The sequence below is a fragment of the Tympanuchus pallidicinctus genome, unplaced genomic scaffold (genome assembly GCF_026119805.1).
Source record: "Tympanuchus pallidicinctus isolate F22 unplaced genomic scaffold, pur_lepc_1.0 scaffold21, whole genome shotgun sequence".
Lineage (NCBI taxonomy): Eukaryota > Metazoa > Chordata > Aves > Galliformes > Phasianidae > Tympanuchus > Tympanuchus pallidicinctus.
Window position 1 is genome coordinate 4,814,751 of NW_026294733.1, and position 19,611 is coordinate 4,834,361.

The 19,611-nt window shown below is 43.6% G+C and overlaps 1 protein-coding gene across 2 annotated transcripts in view; it reads right to left on the reverse strand.

Annotated features, from left to right (window-relative positions):
• The window catches only part of UBTD2 (ubiquitin domain containing 2), a 50,902-nt gene that overhangs the window by 16,830 nt on the left and 14,461 nt on the right, over positions 1–19,611 (reverse strand). The window contains exons 1-2 of one of the 2 annotated variants that reach the window (XM_052685128.1): positions 14,258–14,372; positions 8,798–9,034 (exon numbers count right to left, since the gene is read on the reverse strand). In XM_052685128.1, coding sequence (XP_052541088.1) covers positions 8,798–8,972 — 175 coding nt within the window. In that variant the 5' untranslated portion in view covers positions 8,973–9,034; positions 14,258–14,372. Of the gene's footprint in view, positions 1–8,797; positions 9,035–14,257; positions 14,373–19,611 lie in introns of those variants that run through there. The other variant, XM_052685127.1, reaches the window with a different exon arrangement.

Here is a 19,611-nt window from a genome sequence, read left to right on the forward strand (position 1 = left end):
GAACAAGCCTATACAAACAGGTGGCTCCGACCTGGTCAGAAGCTGCTCAGGGACAGCCTGGCAATAGAAGATGACCAAAACATCTCGTCCTCTCCCCTCCAATGACACCACTGGGGCACACCATCCTCTCAGGACACAACGGATACATCTCTGTGCTGTTTGGAAACCTGGCATCACACCCAGCTGGGAGGGAATGGAAATGAATAATCCATTTAGCAGTGCTGTTAAGAATCGCTTCGGGACAAGGGTTCCTCTGCAGTGCACTGCACTTTAAATAAGTGCTGGTTTACATTCTTGTTTTGCTAAAACATTCACAAGCTGCTGGCTGTAATGGTAAAGGCCCTTCACAAACGATCCCTTCAACAACCACCTCTGAGGCTGCAGATTTACAGATCCCTGTTTAAGCAGCAAAACTGTCCTAGCAGCTGCCTGCCTCCCACCATTCTCCATTGAGTTGCTATAGGTGCTCACAGCTACATTGAAGACTGGACTGCTGATGGATAGCAAAGTCAACCCGCAATTGTGACAAAGGACATTTTAAACCTAGAGAAGTTCTCTGACCCTGCTGTGGCCCCTCAAACAGATGTACTGTAGGAATGAAGAGGTCACGCAGAGGAATGCAAGCAACCTGCTTAGCCTTGATCTGCTGCTTAAAGCTGTCAGGATCCTCAGCCATGGTCAGTTTTGGGAAGCCAACGCTTCCACTTCACCCTTACTCTCTTGAATTAAGAATGTTTCTCCTGCCCCCTGTACCTAAAGAAAATTGTGAATATAACTCACGCTGCACTACAGTAATCGGTTCTCAGCTCTTGCCCTGCTGAGATACACAACCCGCCGCTCCAAAGTATGAAAAGCTCTCAAGATGAGGACATGGCAAACCAACAGCCCCATCCTGCTGTACAGAACTGACGCTCTGCTTCCTCACATCCCTCTTCTGACTCAAGTACAATCTGAGAATTACATAAAATGAAAAAAAAAAAAGGTACCAGCAGCTAGCTTTACTACTTAGGAAAGCAATCATTTATATCACCTCACGTAAAATCAAGGCATTCTCTTCCTCAGTGTGTGTGTCTCATAGCCACCTTAACACCCTACTTGTGCGGTTCCTTCTGGAGCAAAACCTGGAGCGAACACCAGAGAAAACGGAACTGAAGAGTAGAAACAATTGGCTGGGAGATCCCAAGTCAACGCAGGATTGTGTTAATCGCGTTAACTCCCTGCCCCTCTCTGCTAGAAGGCTTTCAAAAGGGAAATGGGTACAGTACTCCAGAGCTTAAGAATTCAGAGCTCCACTTAAACATAGAAATCAAATCAAAAATTTCTCCAAAGCTTTCAACTACCAGCTCTGAAGAAATTACTTGAAAGTGTTTCTGTGGTGCTGTGGTCTATAAATGAACGCTGCACACTTTACCTTCACACTGAAAAAGGGCAACAAATGCATTGCTTTGCACACCCAGGAACTGAAATAATGTGTTGTATTTTTAGTTTGAAGGAATTGTTCTCACTCATATTTGTAAATCGAGTATCACCTCCTTGAAGTTCTAGCTTAAAAAAAAAAAACAACAAAAGAAGCTGTAGCTGCTTGTCATGCAACCCAGTCGTGTGATGAAGCTTGTGGACTTCTAAACCACACAGCTACAAAATGGCTGAAGAGAACGCGAAGCAAGGCCTTTAGAAATGGCATCTCACATCTATATTTAATTCCTCTTCAGAGGACAACAGAAGGTGATAACACTGGTAGAATTACTTATTTGTCTTTTTAAATTTCACTTGGATCCAGGGCAAAAATTAAGCAGTTCTCTTCCCTTTACCAGACAACTCTCTAGACATAAGACTCTGGCCAGCCAAAACGATGACAATGACAGAGCAAAGGGACCTTCCTGACACAAACCCAACGTCTATAAGGCCTCTGCTCATGCAATAGGGCTGCAGCATAGGCATGGCTCATCCTCTCTTTCCCAACACCACTCGTGCCAGGTGCCTTCCTGGTACAAGGTGCTTCCCAAGTGGAAGAAGCCATCCTACCAGCTGGATGGGCTCAGCCTGCAGCAAAGGGAATGCTAGGAAGTGTGGAACCTAAGATCAGACAGCTACAGCCATGATAAATAAATTAATAATGATAATAAGTTAACAGACATCACAAAAACCTGATCAAGTGTTCTAGATCCACAGAAAACACAGCGCACCATTATTTTCACATTTGCGTGTAGACAATGTAATATATAAAGAAAAAACTTCTCCTTAATGACAAAGGTCTCTTCAGACAAATAAGGTATGAAAAAGCAAATAAGGTACTCAACTGGCCAGCAAAAGCTAAGCAATGGATACAGCCGTTCAGAGGAGCAGCTTAAATTTAAAATACTGTGCAACTGTGAAATATACCTTATAGATTTTTGCAACTGTAGCCTGATCAATGCAATAGTTAAGATGTCAAATGTAGCTACTGCACACAAAAGAGGGCAAAAATTGAGTTCCACTTTTGGAAGTACTTACTTTAAATGAGACATAGTTGGTGTTACAGATCTACTGTACAATTTTGCTGTGGATATTCTGGAACTTTTATACAAATCTAAAGACCAGCTTCTGAGCACCTATTGACTGCCTCCCACTGCTTCCTCTCCCACCTCTGTCTGGCAGCTCACTTTTTGTGACTGCTGGTTGGGAGCCTGGAACACAGCACAGGAGATGGACACGCAGGGCCCTTTGCAGGAAGCTGTCTTACAACAGCATCACACCCCTGCATCCCTGCACAGCACCTGGGCCTTAGCAAAGGCTGGCTGTGTGGTAGGAGTCCTAACACTCACAAAGGAGTAAAAGGTTTGGCAGATATCCCCAGTGAGTAGGGAAAACAGCATAGCAGATGTATTTTCTAGAAAGCGATGTACAAGCTGTACAGCAGAACAAAATTCATATCTATCATTTGAATTGGAGATGATGCTTCAACACCACTTAGGAAAAAAGTCTGTTTTCTCTCTGTATGGCATAAAGAAGCCTTCTTCTGATATAGGATTTGGCTTCAATACAAAGAAGATTTTGTCTGTGATATGTAATTCCTTTTATTAAATTAATAGTAAGCACCACCGGCATTAAGTGCTGACACAGCCCTGAAAGCTCTTAGGTACTACCTAATCTCCACCAGCACAGAGAGCTGACTGGTTCCTCTTCAATAAAAGCATTTCCAAAAACCCTTCGATTCTTACGGTTTACTCCCAGACCAGTAAGGAAGGTGCAATATCCACCTCAGCAGGCAACAGAAGCTCTCCCAGTGATTGACTTATGTAGCATAACAATCTCCTCAGGACCTTCAGCATGAGTGCAATCAGCACTAAAAGCAGCACTGACACTCTGCCAAACACACACAGACCACAGGCTGCTCTCCCACTTGCCCAATAGAATATGTTTGATCACATTCAGCCATTACCCCTCTTTTCCCCTTCACCTTGAGCTCTCAAAGTCTCATCCAACAGCGTGGATCCAACAAGCCTTCATTTACAAACAGAAATGGAGCAGTTTCCAACATCTGTATAAAATAAAGCTAGCGAGTGCTGCCATAGTTCTGGCTATGTATGTCAAGCAAACAAAAATCAGTGAGGAGCACATGCATCCTGATGGTGTGCTGAGCCATGGCCCCCTGTGACCACCTCCTGATATGCTGTACTGAACTGCATTAAGTCACGATGACGTGGACGGGAAACCACACAATGTGTCCTTTCAGACCATGAAAGCCTTGGACATGTGAGTGCACACAGATGAGAGGCACTGTGCAGAGAGGTGCAGAACTTCAGGCCCAGACGTCACCTGAAGGCGAAGAAAGCGCTCTGCTCACTGCTGGAACATCTCAGTGATCTCACCAACTTTTCCCCAGTACTTAAGGTAAATGCATCCCCACTTCTCATGATCTCAAGTGTCAGACACTGCAAATATGACAGTTCAGCTTACACACACACAGCAGCACTGCTCACTGAGCAAGCACACTGCGAGCTGCAGCAGCTGCACTTGAAGGCACAGAGAAGCTGACTGCTCCTGAGCACAAAGCCACCAGGCTTTACAGAGGGGACCTTCATCGTTCAAACAGTATTAAACAAGCTAAATTCAATGCTCTGGTTACTATGCTACAGTAGATTAAGTGTCCATCCTGAAATGTAAAAACTCCACTTAACCCCAGACAGATTCCCATTAAAATTAACTACTTTCAGGATAAGTTCAGCTCAACTCTAATGTTTGGTGCAGACCCTAATAAAGTACTATACTTTCTAACATTTCTTTTTTGATAGCTGAGAAGTATGTAAAAGCATTCATTAAACTTAAATGGGTTCATTAATAAAATATTGAGGATGTGCTACTTTAAGACATCAGAAAAATGTATAAATTGGAGAGAATGCTATTTCTATTTTTAAATACATCCCACAGCGGCACCCAAGATAGATGAGAAGCGCTAAGCCCATCCCACAAGCTTATTTATTTATTTAATACTGAGGTGCTATTTTTAACTGCAGAAGACAGCAGAAGGCATCCGTTAGAAAAATGACATTGGTTTGGATTTTTCCTCACCCAGGTGACAAAATACCAAACGCAATGTTAAAAGATGCATTTCCTCCTCACTTCCCACCAGGTTTCGGGAATGAAAGGGCAGCTTCCCTCCTACAGCTAGCATCTCTAGCTGCTGACCACCACCACTCCTTGCTCCAAGCCCCTCTTCCCACTCCTCCAAGGCATCATTCTGGGAGTGGCACACAGCTTGTCAGGGCACCCAGCGTGTCAGCACACGAGGAGTGGTAAAATGCAGAGCTATGGCTTTGCTGCCCTGTTGTAGTGGTACTTTTTTAACCCTCAGCTGTACAAAGAAAATAAAAGAGAGGAAATGCCATAGGCTCACATCAACATACTGCATCGTTCTATTTTTTTCCCACCAAATAAATCTGTCTTAGATGGTGCCTGTAACATACTTTCCCCCTTAGGAATCCACACTCTTTGGTGAGCTATGAAATCGAAGAAAGAATGTCTCATCCCCATCTGTCAAAAAAGCCCCACCACAAATACAGATTTTCATGCACTGAATTACCAGAACTACACTGTTAAACTCAGAAAAAACAGTCTTGATGTGATTCCTACACTTCATCTTCCTAAAAGCTTGCTTTCCTCTAGGAAATACAATGTATTTATGCACAGTCTAGGCAGCCCATTTCCTATTTTCCTCTCACATGAAGAAGCAAAAGCTAAGCTCCAGGGAGGTATGCTGGCACTCCTGGTCAGATCCTATCAGGGTTTGTGGTGGAGAAGACAAAACAGGTGGGTATTTATACATCTTCTCTCAGGAAGCTCTGCAGGCACTCAGTTTGCATCCTGACTTGGAATAAGTGACAGCCTGAACTGGCAGCGCCTTTGCTACATGGACAAGTAAGCAGTCATGGGAAATAAGAAGGGTGCAAAGTTGGATGTGAGAGGTGACATGGATGACACTGCCATGCTGCAGTGTCAGTGCAGAGAGCGGGAACCCCACAGAGAGAACTACTGGCACTGGGAACAGTTCTGTGTCACATTTGTGAGCACACATCTAAATTGTGGTTGGTGGCACACGGCATGCACAGAATTCAGTACTTAATGCACATGCAGCAGCAGCCAGGTTCTTCATCAGCTTTAACAACTCCCTTCCTTTTAAATTTTGCACAAATTGAGTTCTTGTAAATAAAAATGGGAAGAATTTTGGTGTCACTTGGAACATGGGAAGTTTGTTTGTTCTACCTACTTGGAGACAAGCTCAGCTGACAACAGGAGCCCTGCAGATGGAAGGCTTTCATTCATCATCTGTTCATGCGTGACACCAACAATGCCTGCTGACTAAGAAGCACTTGAGTTCCTACACAAAGTTGCTTCCTCTGTAGTGGAAAGGTCACACAACAGAGAATATGCAAGCAGCTGATGCATGAGACAAGTGTCACAAGCAAAGTAACTCAATACTGAGGGTACAAAATCACTGCGCCACACTCAAGATTTTGGATAAATACTCGGAATGTTTTCTGTGTTTGAAACCTGACCAAAGGCCAGGTCTGCCTAGGCAACAGATGCTCTAATACAAGCTTGATTCCTGGCTTATTTCTGAAATACTCAGAATATTCTGCATGTGGGCCTCAGAAAGCAGACTCAGTCTGTCAGTAGTAGGCAGTATCCTGAGCACATCGTCTGTTGCAGAGCCAGAACTTCAGGGTGCACACACCTCTTCCCCCTCAAGCATTACACTCAGTGACAGTGAAAGGGCTCATTTCCAAGGCAAAGCACTCATCCTAAACCCCTCAGACTGCCCAAAGAAGAGAACAAGAGCTATCTGCCTAGTTTCAGACTTCTGCTTGCAACCAGAAAGTGTTGGGACTTAACGCCTGAAACTCTGACTGGGTTCAGCAAGCAGTTATTCAAGAAATTAAGTTATTTAAAATTTGGTAGTGTCAGAACTACACACAGTACAACCTCTCTCTTTGGAGGAGAAGGACACAACAAGTGACACCATCTCAGAATCCAGACACTCTGCTCCCAGCAGAGCTGAACTGCTGAAACTTTCCCATTTGAATAAAATCCTCCTCTGCAATTACAAGCTGTTGTGCCACTCTGACGAGTGGAAGCAGAGACCCAACGTGTCAAGCAGCTTCTCTGCATGACTGGATGCCATGAATTTAACATTTCCCCTGGAAGTGCTGTTCACATGTAGACTTGTGCATCATTTAAACTGAACACATATTCTAATGCTGTCAAAATAGCTCATTATCAGGGTCTTGTCAAATTCCAGAGCTGCATCACACAAATAATACCCTCTCTCCACAAAAGCATGCTCTGTGATTCAGATTATCATTTTCTAAAACAATTATGTTTCTGTCAGTCTGGCATACAGTCATAACCAGCATCAGACTCTCTCTGCAGAGCAAGCATTCACAGAGAGACTGTTCCTCACATTAAGCTACATTTCAACCTGGAGAACAGCTCGTATTCGCAGAAGGAAACCACTGTGGAAGGCAATCTATATTTTGTAACATTTTTCTTTTAGCAAGTAAGCAAGACAACACAGTGGCTGTTTTATGCCTCACAAATCTTCAGTTTCTGAGGCACTATTCCCATGTATTTGAATGGCAACTTAGAATTATTGCCATCTTCACTCACCCACTTTGTCAGACCCCTCTCACCCACACAGCTCCCACTAGTTCATAAGTTGCCTCAACACCCAGGACAGTTTCTTCCAGGACATTTTCAACAACACAGATGTTTTGGAAGGACAAAAATTCAATAATGCCATCTATTTAGAAGAAGAACATTTTGTTCCTTGGACGTAATAAAGGTAATATGTTATTTAAAATATAGTATTGACAAATAAAATCAAGCAGCCTGAAAGGTAATAGTTGGTATGACAAACAGTTGCAGAAAGGTCTTCTGACATCAGTTCCACTTTAGAGAAAGGAGCTTATCTCTAGAAAATCACACTAGCTTGTAAGGAAGGGATTTACCTTTCTCTCTCCAATTGATTAGGACTAATAATTGACATAACTGTAGCAGGTTTGTATAAGTAGTAAGATTACCTCAGCATTGGCAGGTTCTGAAAATAATCGACAAATTCCTCTTTAAATCTGCTTCAGAAATCATTTCCATACGTGTAACTGCCCTTGAAGCTATCAATCAAGCCAGCAAAATACAAACCTCCTTGAAAACAAACAATGTTCTAGAGGACTACAATGCACTGCGCATGAATTATGGAAAAGACTATTCATATTGCAGCCCTGAAACTTTCCAGCCTCTCAGCTAAGTTACAGACTGAGTGCTGAACAGGAGGGGGAAAATCATCCCAAGGCACAGCAACTTGCAATGTTTCATGCTTCTATATGGAAAAAAGACAGCCAGACCACTAAACCCACCCTTTCCGAAGGAAAAGCAAGATAAACAGTGACTGAAGGAAACTGAGATCCTGAACACAGCCAATAAAAGGATAAAAAAAAAAAAGTAGCTATATGAGTAGTGAACGTCATGAAGATTAATTAGCACAGACAGTATAAAATCTTCTAAATTATCTTTTTCCTCTTCCCAGGAGACCCAAGACCGCATAAATACAGTGTTGTTTATAAAGCATTCAGTTCCATGTGTCTGGGGCAACAGCTCATTTTTTGGTATAACCCTCATTATTCCTTCTCCCCCCCCCCCCCCCCCCAGTTTTCTCTCTTCCATATTTGTATTTGGCATAAAGAGAAGTGATTCAATTCAGAGAGGCATAGTGAATAAGAACAGAACCTGAAATAAAACAGAATTTGGAACAATGTTGTGAAAGGGAAAGCAACTAAAATGCTGAGTGCTTACAGTGCATCCTGCACAAAAGCCTTACAGCAGATCGCCAGCAGCAAGAGTTTGGTTTTTCATACTCTCAAGAAAAGAAACTTTAAGAGCAAATTTAAGTGCCACAGACTCCCATAGGATCAAGAAAAAAGCTACTGCCTTGCAAAGGTTGACTGGAAAAACTGATTCTTTGAACATCCAAGCCTTCTACAGGATGAGGGAAAGATAAAACTGTTAATCACAGAGATCAGACACTTAACCTGCCCTTTATAAAACGTAACAGATCAAACATTCACACTTAAATAACTGCAGAAAGGTTTCCTTGGTCTTTCTACAAACTAACACCATTTTACTCTGAACCATCAAATAGAAAGGTACCGTGCACACTGAAGTATAAGTACTTAAATCTGCCGCGTGCCTCAAACGATGTTCAGATTAAAAACTCATTAGTTAAACCTCTTCACAGGCCACAACCCACGTCAGCTGAACCTACCGTGTGGTAGTGTTATGTTTGCACCATCAATGATTGCTTGTGCCAGTTCATGATCATTGCTCTCAAAAGCATGTGCAGCAGCCTTGAGGGCATCCCAAATCTCCTTGCGGCCTTCGAAAGCTGGTGCTGTGTCCCAAAACTCGTCTCTCTTACTGCGCAGCTGCCCGTCCGTCATGGGGTAATCACTTTTCCATTTTGGTTTCTCTTTTTTCAAGGGCTGATTACGACCAAGAGCAACTGTGGGGCAAAAAGAGAAAGAGAAGCTTAGAAAAAAAGTAACAGCACAAAGTTATTCCAGTATTCCTTGGTTATTCTACAAAGACAAAGCTTACTTTTGGGCAGCCCTAATCCTTTTTTTCCCCCGCCAATCTTCTCCAGGACATCACCTTCCTCCTGCTGGGCTCCAATTTCTCAGCTCTCCAAAGAAGCCAAGGGACCACCCTGCATTTTGCTCAGCTAATGCAATGCTCTGTTAAATGCGGACTTCAGAGGCTAAGGATTTTTGTTTTGTACCTTCTCCTTTTAAATTGTTTTAATTCAGAACAAGCGGGGAAAGACAAATAAGATGCACGAACACTAGAATAGTTGGAGATGAATCCTGAAGAATATCCAGGATTCTGTCAAGCTTTCATGCGTAGTTACTTCATTCACAATAAATATGAGAGTGTTTGTTTTATTTTAACTACAGCTATGTTTATTCAAAAGCCAGTTAAGATAATCACTTAGGTCTAATGTTGGTGGATTAAAACTACCTGCTCGCTTTAAATTACACACTGCTGGCAGCATACTAAAAGTCTTCTTCTGCCTGTTTCTGCAAGCAAGGTGTTATTTCAAATCCTGTCCAAGCATGATGCCCAGAGGTGCCTGGAAGCAGGGTGAATGCCTCTTTCCTATACACAGAATAGGCCCTGTCATTACTATCTGCCCCAAACATATCCTGGTGACAGAAAGAACCCATCATATGGGCTCTTTGTTGTGGTTTACATGAGAAAGCTAGAAGATATCCATTCCAAGTATAAAACATTTCATGAGCACTTAATACATTGTGATGGCAATCAGATACATATTACTAGCTTCCATTATGCTACAGAAATGAAAATGAAAACTGTGCTTTCTAAAAATTGTTTCACGTGCTTTATTCGGCAGAGACTAAAAATTAAGTCAAGCTGTACAACACTGAGATGGACCAGGGAAGCTTTTATTGCCATCTGAGGTACAGCGACAAAGAAGGGACTGAACTTCAGTGCACACAGGGTAGAACTTCTCCCTGCAAGAGTCAGAACTCACTGGCAGCAGGAACCTTGCTGAAATTGGACTTTGTGACAACAGCACGGGAAGAGAACAATGACAAACCACAAAAGCAGCTCTTTCCACCGCAAAACCTCGAGTACACAGCTTACATGTCTCCAGAGGAAGCAAGATGTCCTGCAGCAGTCACACTGCAGTTAAGGGTGTCTGCAGCTGAAAATAAGCAGCAGCATCAACACAGAGGGATCACAAACACTAGATGATGGCTCCGGTATGCTCCCGAGAGACAGGTAAATGCTACTAGGATACCAGTAAGGATCCCGTCATGACAGCCCTTCTCTGTGAAGTGTTTGGGCAGTCCCAGGAGAGCAGAGGGACTGCAGCTGCTACCATGCCATGGAGCAGACCTCCTGTCACCTCACATCTGCGGAGCTGAGGCCTGAACACCTCACATGGGAATGTGGTTTCCCAGCTGCTGGAAGGCTGAGATCAGGCTCCTGGTTAGTCTTCAAGGACCAGAGAGCAGCAGGACAAACACAGGCCTACCTGCAGCATCCTGCATCCCCCAGCTGTCGTTGCACATAAACAGGCACACTGTCTTTCTCCAGATCCTCTGATTTTTCTGTCAGAGAGTTGGAGTCAGATATCAAACAGCCTTGTGTCTCTTTCTAGTCTTATTTTAGAGCTCAGATTCCACGAGAAGGATAATGTTATGTCTAAATATTCTTCACAACTCTCGATCCAGACATACAATGCACCCCGGGTAACCAGCGATAAGAGGTGATGGCCGTAAGTTCCACCAGGGGAGGTTCAGGTCGGACCATTTACTCTCTGAAAGAGTGGTGATGCACTGACATAGCCTGTCCAGAGAGGGGGTGCAATCACTGTCCCTGGGGGTGTTTAAAGGAAAGGGAAGATGTGGCACTGAGGGACATGACTTAGAGTAGTCACAGGCATGGGCTGACAGTTGGACCTGAAATCTAAGCGGTATTTCCAACCTTAATGATTCTGTGATGCCCTCATTTAGCTGCAGCACATATTTTCGCATTCTATTACAGTTCTTTAACACGGGTGTGTGTGAGGGATGGGGAAGAGACATGAGTGAGAACACCAAACTTCAATATGTCAGAAATACTAGCCTCAGGTGAGCTGTAACACTTCACCTAAATATCCTACTCCGATATTCCTTCTCCCTCCTTATTTTTTTCTGCCACTCACGTGTTCAGCTCTGCTTTCAGGACAGCAGTGGCAGCAAGTACTGCGTCTCAGGGCCAACCACCAGCGTCTGGTCATGCAGAAGGCAACTTGACTTCACACAGTCTTTAAGGGGATTAAAACATGCTCATCATTAGAGCCTGCCCCCTCATACAATCTGATTTTCTAGCACTACAGACGCATCTACTTCAAATCATAGCTCAGAATGATATTCATATTTAAGAAGCAGTGATATAAGTCATTAAAAATAGAGCATTTAATGAAACTTCTGAGGGCCAGGTGACAATTCCAACTATGTGAAGCCATGAGTCTTCTTCAAATTCAAAACTATGGATGAGAATTTATCTGCATGGAAACTTAAGTCAGATCACACTCAAAAGTACCAACTGACAACTGCTTGGCACTCCAGACGTTATTCTGTGTCCCATGCAGAAACTAACAATAATAAACTTCTGAAACAGAATCCTTTCAAGAGACCACAAGCATTTATTGCCTGTTGTTTCCATGGGATTGCTTCCACAAGATTGCTTCCATTTGCTTTTCAAAAAAGTGCTGACCATTTAGTAGACTTCAAAACAGCAAACCTAAGTGTTTACAAAACACCAAGTTTCCTGGCAAGGTGCCCACATTAATGGTCCAAGCCTTGGTTGGGCACATGTGGGCTGGGAGCTGATGATGGCTCAGCAAAGAACAACAGTGAAGGGATGCAGTCCAGACAAGATGCACTGCATGCATTAAATCTGTAAAAATATACGTGGTAAAACACTTGAGCAAGGCTTAACAGTCAGAGCATGGAAATTTCAGACAGACAGAATAAACAGGACAATGCACCAAATTTGGGTCAGTGGGCATCTTCCATTTTACTTCAGCTAACATCTGTTAGCATGTATGTTCAATGGACGCTAATTCATCCCACTGGGCCCTCTCCTCCTACCCAACATCAATTATGGAAGCAGGCTAAGGCACTCCTGCAGTCCCAGAGCTGCATAAGGCTATTTCTCTCCTCTTCCCATCTTTCCCCGCCCAAGACAGCACCTGAATAGATGGGTCATCACCAGACAAGAGCAGCAGCACAGAGACCAAAAGAGGCAGAGACCTCAGCAGCCTCAAGTAACTTTTCCCTAGAAATACAACCCTGCCTACAGACGGCAGCGATGAACAACCCAGCAATAACTTTTCTTTCCCAGCAGGAAAGGATGGTGAAAGCTATCCATGCCAGCACTAACACTTTAAACACAACTTGGCTTCATGAGCTAGTATTCAAAAAGGTCTTTAATGTGTTTACTATTTATTGGAAATGCTTCAGGAATCCCCTAAAAGCTTTAGGCCCTGCTGAACAAATATTAATCTCTTCAGCTGTGTGAATAGGTGGAGCAGAAACGACATAAAAAGCAGTAAGATGTGTAAAAAATGTGATGTGTGAAACAGCTAAAATCTCTCATTTTCCACTTCAACTTTCAGTCACTAGAGAGAAACATCACTACATGAACTTGTATCGTTAAAGTTTTAGACAACATCAAAGCTGTAATAAAGCTGATAAAGATGAGTTAGAATCCGCACTGAAATGAATGTTAGCAGTTTGTCAGGTATTTACAATGCCAGTTTTACAATCCTCACTTTAGAAGTTAACTACAGCTCAGAAGAAAACGTTGACTTCATTTAAACCACGTATATCAGAGGCACAACAGCTTACAAGGTCTCAAATAGACAGTCACATCCACATTAAATTTTCATCTTACATCACTTCAACATAACTAAGAAATTATTAATATCCTTGAAAATGTGAAACTGTTTTCTAAATGCCAAAAAGGCACACTCTTTCTAAAGCAATATTGAAAGTCTCGATAGATGGCAATGGTTGATCTTTTGGCAAGTGATTTATTTAGATGGAAATATAAAGACCATTAACAGTCTGCTTTTCAAAAAGACAAAGGTCAGCACATTAATGACGCCTCAAAAAAATATATTCGGAGTTCTCTTGCACTGGCAGCGCAAAGAGACTTGAATTTCCTAGGGTTCAGCATGCAAAGGAGGAAGAAAAATGCCTGTCTGCTGAGATCCTGCAGTGTACGGGGGGGGTCAGGGCAGGACAAGGGATGGCCGCAACATGCCGCTCCTACACATGCAGAATCCAAGCACTGCTCAAGTCTCTACCCAGCCAAGCATCCCTTACTGGGCTGTTTCATCCCTGAGAGTGGCCTAAGACTATTTAGAGAGGCAAGTAAGCTGCTTGTGCAGCAGTATGCGATGCTTTCTCTTCACAGGTAGAGGACACCCCTGAATCTTGGCAGCAGCTCCTACTGCAGGTCCTGTTAACCAAAGTCCCGAAAATACGCAAAATCTTGTTTTTCAGCAGAACAGATCTACAGCCCTGTGCTCTCACACTATTTCATAACATGAGTTCTGAAGGTTTGTTTCCTCTCCCCACAGCCTCCTGGCACAGCAATGGAATCAGTAGGTTATCTACGCTTTGAGCGAGCTTATGCAGATAAAACCAGATATTTAAATCAGTTCCTTCACAGAACATCAAAGCTTCTACATAGAACTCTTTTCAGACTATGACTGAATGCCAATATCCAGTTAAAGCACTCATAATTTCTCATTTATAAACCCATGAACTGTAGCCCTCGATAATCAAATGGGATAATATTTCTGCCCCAGAGGGCTTACTGTCAAATCAAATAACACAAATGCAGCAGTCAGATGAGACATCAGACAAAGTACTCTCTCCACAGAAGGACAGGTAGATCTCTGCTTCAGTGCTGAATTCTATCTTCCTTCTTGCCCTGCTATTAACCACCCAGGTAACCCCCTAAGACCACAGGACTCGGTCTGTCGCAACAGCCTGAGTGACCTCCTGCAACTGAGCATAACCACCTCAGGAAAGGGCTCTTTGCTTTCAGTCATCCTCATGCCAGCTTCTTTCCTCTCATTCCACTTTCTAAGAAATCTTTCATCTATTTCTTAAAATGAGGTTAGGAACAATATTTGGCTTACGCTAAATCCATGCAAGTGCTCCACTGTCAATTTCTTCCTTTTCTTTTGAAACTGTTGCTTGCAGCATCAGAATTCTGCTGCTCTTGCAAGAAAACACATCCAAATTTGGCCAAAGCATGCATCAGAAATGTCTCTATGGACACACAGCCCACATGGTGTGGAGAGCCTGGCAGCACGATTCTTAGAAGGAGACCTGTGGTCTGGTCAGACTCTGCTTTGGGGTTGAAGCCCAAAGCTGCTAATCTCCACATGTTTATCAGAAGCTGAAAGAACAAAACCCTTTGCAGCTTTCACTTCTGCAGATGTACAGCAAGAGCAAGACGGGCATGGAGGATTCCTCAGCCTGGAGAACACAAGTTGAGAACAGCTATGGGCAAGCATTAGCAGAGAACATAAAAATTTTGAAATGACAACAGCACTGGGAGAATGTGTTGTTTTTTTTTTAAATATGTAAGAGATGGAGACAACTGCTTAAGTGTTAAGAGATGAAAGATTTTGAATGAAGTGTGGGGAAAAGAGCAGGAGCATTTAACAGAAGTGCTGAAAGCAGGGCAGAAAATTAACAAAATGGAGAGTATTTGAATAGAAAAGAAAAAGACAGATTTTCCAAAGCTGTCCTCAGTGAAAAGGCGAGGTCTGATGACTACCAGGCTTTGGGGGGGGGTGGGGAGGAGGACAGAAGCAGTAATCATTGAGGAGACAGCACAGACCAAGCTCTGCGTAAGGCAGCAAGGATCACGGCATGCAGCTCCTGCGCAGTTCACTTAATCCACAGGTATGCACAGCTTCAACAGTGGAAGTGATATCCTCCCGGGGATGAGCAACTTGGGAAGCAAAGGGTAATTATTTGAAGACAGCCATGAGAAGTTAACTAACTATCAGACAATTTGAACTAATCAAACATAATGTTTGAAAAATTGCTTTGCAGTTCAGGATCGGTTGCTAACAAAATACTTTTCTAAGACAAATGAAATGCAAAGTAATAAATTGCTACCGATAAAGTTTCTTTTAGTAATAGTCCCAAGGGCTTCCCTCCCCAAAATCAGTGAGTAGCACTCTATCATCAAATGACTCTCATTTTAAATCTATTTTGCTCCAATTTCTTCATAAGGCATCTTGTAATTTGGCGTCACTATCTAGTACCTGTCTTTGTGCCCGTCTCTGGTGTAATCCTTCCAGACTGAATGGCAATCACATCTGGAGGAAAAGTTACTACAAAGGATAGGTGCAGAAGAACAGAGAAACTGGGGAGAGGGTAGGGAGAAATGCACTGCATCTAAGATGAAGACAATCTGAATTACATTAAGTCACATAGGCTTATACAATCTAAACTGCATTAAGCAATGTAGGCTTATACATCAATGGGAAAATAGCAGAATCTAATGCTTACTGCTTTCCACATTATTTTTTTCTTTTGGAGGCTACATTTTTGCAAGGCAAGAACAGTATCTTGGAAAGGAAGTGTCCCTGGGCAGTAATAAAAAGTTTTCTGCCTTACAAATGTAAGGTGTCACCAAATAACCAAGTTTTTGTAACAAGTAAAAGAAGGAACATTGAGATTTCATAAGAAAACTGAAAGAAACGTCTATTAGGACAGTCATGAGAGTATTTAGAGCAGGGTAATGCTTCTGGGGATGCTGAGGACTGGGAAAGTCACAAACTTTCCAGATTCTGTATATGTATGTATACCTACCCACCTGGTAATGCTTGAAACTAAGCGTTTGTGAAACTAAGTTTTTCACAAAGGGAGATGGTGAAGCAGGGAGGAATGAACACCAGAAGAAAAACTGTATCACCTGATAGGAATTCAAGTTCTGTATTTGAACAGATGTGTCATAAAACAGAATGTTACAGAAGAAAGAAGGAAAGAAACAGGTGGCAGAAGGGAAGGAGCAGTTGAGGCCAGGGAACTGATCGCTCCAAGCCAAGTCTGTGCTCCTCCATGACTGCAGTGTGCTGGTGCTAAGCAGTGTATGCAGCACACTGGGGATGAAGGTGCCATCCCTGTGCCATCCCACTGGCTACTGCCTACTGGTGCCAGACCGTGGGTGTCACAGAGCATCACTCGAAGCAGGAACAGGGAACACACCTTCCCTGTTTCTCAAAGTTTCTCTTCAGCTTTTACCCAAGATCTTCCTCTAAAACCAATTCATTGTACAGAAACAACTTCATGGTGCAAAATGTAAGTTATGCTGGTAACGACAGGCAGCTTTGGACAAGTCATACAGAAGGCACTCTGCAGACACATGGCACTAGATCCTTGCAGAGGCTTCACAGCAAGAGATAAGACACATGAAAGGATGAAGGCGTACAAATGTGCTAGACAAAGAAGAGAGCTGACTCTAATTACCAGCTATTACACTATATTTTCCAGTGCTCACATCATTTTCAACAGGAACTGCAGAAGAAATCAAGAGTGTGTGGATTTCCAGCAGCTCATCTCATCACCTCTCACATTCCAAGGAAACTAACTACTGCAACAAGAAGTCAAGGCTTCAAAGCTGTGAGATCTGCACACTGACAGTATACCAGACACAAGCATCCCAGCCCATCCCAAAACACACACAGGCTCTGTCCAGCCACCCAGCAGCCCTGGCACCCGCTTTGCACTGTGATAACAGAAGTGCTGTTCACAGAACTCAGGAACCTACCTGTGTTTTGTCTGTGAGGTGCAGCTCCCAGCCGAGAGCCAGCTGGCGAGAGGCGAGAGTCAGCCTCTGGTCTGTTCATTCACATTTTATGAGGATGGTTTTTGTGCTTCCAAGGCTGTGAGAATAGGACACCGAACCCTGACATTTACAAACGCTCTGAGTAAGAGCTTCAGGGTAGAGCAATAATGCAAGAAAAGCCACTGCGAGGTTCTCTATTGTTATCTGCCTCAACTTCTCAAACAATTTTTCAAAGGGAACTTTTTCACACTGGTCTGTCACTGAAATTCAGCACTATTTCCTAGTGTTAGTTCTATGGCATTATTATCTGCTTGCAAAAGCTTCACAGGACATCATGGTTACTCTTGAGCCCTGCCTGTCCACCAGCTCCTTGCTGGAAGCACAAGCAAAAAAATTTCATCTCAAAGTTCTAATACTGTACATCTTTAGAAAGAGGAAATGTCCGTGGGAGCAATTGCCGCCTCCAATCCTTAGCACCTTTGCCAAAGGGTGATGGCACATGGAGCCAGATGCTGTCAGGCAGGGCGATGGCCAGATGGCCCTGCCATGACTGCACCCCAGAGGCATCTCAGAGACACAGATCCTGCTCTGCAGCAGGCAAGCACAGTGCAGAGACACTGACTGCACAGCTTCAGCCTTTCTGCGGTAGATGAGCTTCAAGGGACTGTCCTTATCAATACAATTATCTTTCAGTGCTCTTTAAACTAGCATCTAAACTATTTCTATGTCTGGCAGATAGGAACATTTTGTTTTCAGCTTGATGCAGAGCAGGACAAAGATTCGTGTGTTTGCAAATCACTGCATGCAAGCACTGAGACCTTCACTGTGCATCATGACAGCACACAACCTGGCCATCCTGGTGGATACCTATGGCAACCACCATTAAAAAAGGTGTTGGCAGAACTCAGTGATCCTTAAGGGCCCCTTCCAACTCAGGATATTCTAAGATTCTGTTTGAGATAGGCTGTACAATGTGGTTCAAGTTGAGACTTGGTCACAGCTGAGATCCTGGCAGCAACACAGCTTCTCAAGTGCAAAACAAAACACTCACAGCATGCTGCACAGCAAAGCTGGAAACCACAGTGGGAATGCAGCAGGAAGCTTCTGCAGGAATTACCTAAAAACCCAGGGCGTTCTGTCTCCCATTATGAGGAAGAATGCAATTTGGCAACTTCACTACTAACGTGCCAAGGTTCTGCTGCAGCTTCCCTCTTGTTCCGCTAGCAGAGGAACTTCAGCCACCTGATGAAACCGTACAGTGAGGTTCCCGTGGCCAGCTGCACAGGACAGCAAACACCAAAAAACTTTCAGCCGAAGTGCTGCAGCGTTTCCCTGCAAGCTAACAGCTGAGCTGCGTGAGCTTCAAGTGAGACAAAGGCAGCACCAGGCTCAGCTCAGAGCACAGCCCAGCTTCCCAGAGGCTGCGTCCATGGAGCGGTGCCATCGCTGAGCCCCTGCGTGCAGCAGGGCAGCACAGAGGTGACACGGGTTCCCCGCATCCACCAAGTGACAGAGTCATCTGCTGCCTATCTGCTCTCTAGTCAGCGCACCACAATTTTGCTGATGTTGGAAGGACTTATGTAAGAAAAAGATAACATATCAAAGACAGCCTTATCTTTCATCCTGCTAGAGTTATAAGAATATTATTAAGTTGTTAACTTTTTTAAACAATGCGGCTGGTTCCACCCTGATTAGGTGCAATCTTGCTGACATCCAGCCAGCAAGCCCTTGCCAGCAGAACGACATCTAGCTGCACGCACTGCTACTTCTGAAGGCTTCCCCCTTTTCCAGCAGAGCTGGGAAGGGAAGCACAGTGCCAGGTGTGCTCAGATGTCACCAGTTCCAGAGGGGAAAGAACAAAAAGCCCATAGTTGTCAATTGTTTTTTACAAAGATCAATGATTAAATTAGCTTGGTAACAAGGCCCAACACCGTACCTTGAATTTATTCCAGTGACAGCTATTGGCAGGGATAGAATTTCACATTAGCCAATTAACTAAATGCACTGCTACTGCATCTCAGCTACTTAAGCTTGTCAGTTAATTAAGAGATCAGTATGAACTGAAAATAGGAATTTCACCTGACACACATACCAAACATACATTATCTTAATGATTTAATTTTACAGTTCTGCTTTATGTTCCACCATTTGGAAAGCCAAAAGGCAATTGCTCAGTGTAAGGAACGGGTAAGACACAATAAGCAAACATTTAAGGATTTAATCAATAAGCTCTGTTTCTTACACTTGCTGCTTCACTAAGCTCTATTTTACAAGGCAGTTTTTCCATGATGAAATTACTCCTTCAAACTCCCTCACAAATTATTTCTTTATCAATTTTTAGATGCTTTCGATGTGCTTCCCATTTAAGAGATGTTTTAATAGTTTCACCTCATGCCCAGTAGCCGTTCTGCTTTGGCCCAGCTGCTGCACACACAGCAGCCCTCGTGAGGACAGGCTGGGGTGAGGATGGTCAGCCTGCAAAAGAAGGCTCCAAGCAGGTGCTGCCGTGGCCTCCAGCACAGCAGTTCAACATGGCTCCAGACCAGCATCTCCTAACAGCACGAAAACAGGATCAGGACCGCTTTCTCTCAAGTATAAGCAAAGCTGGATGATTTCCACTAACACCAGCACCTGTACATGTGTCCCAGCTTGTGACTGGGGCATGCAGTTCCCTCTCGTGCCATC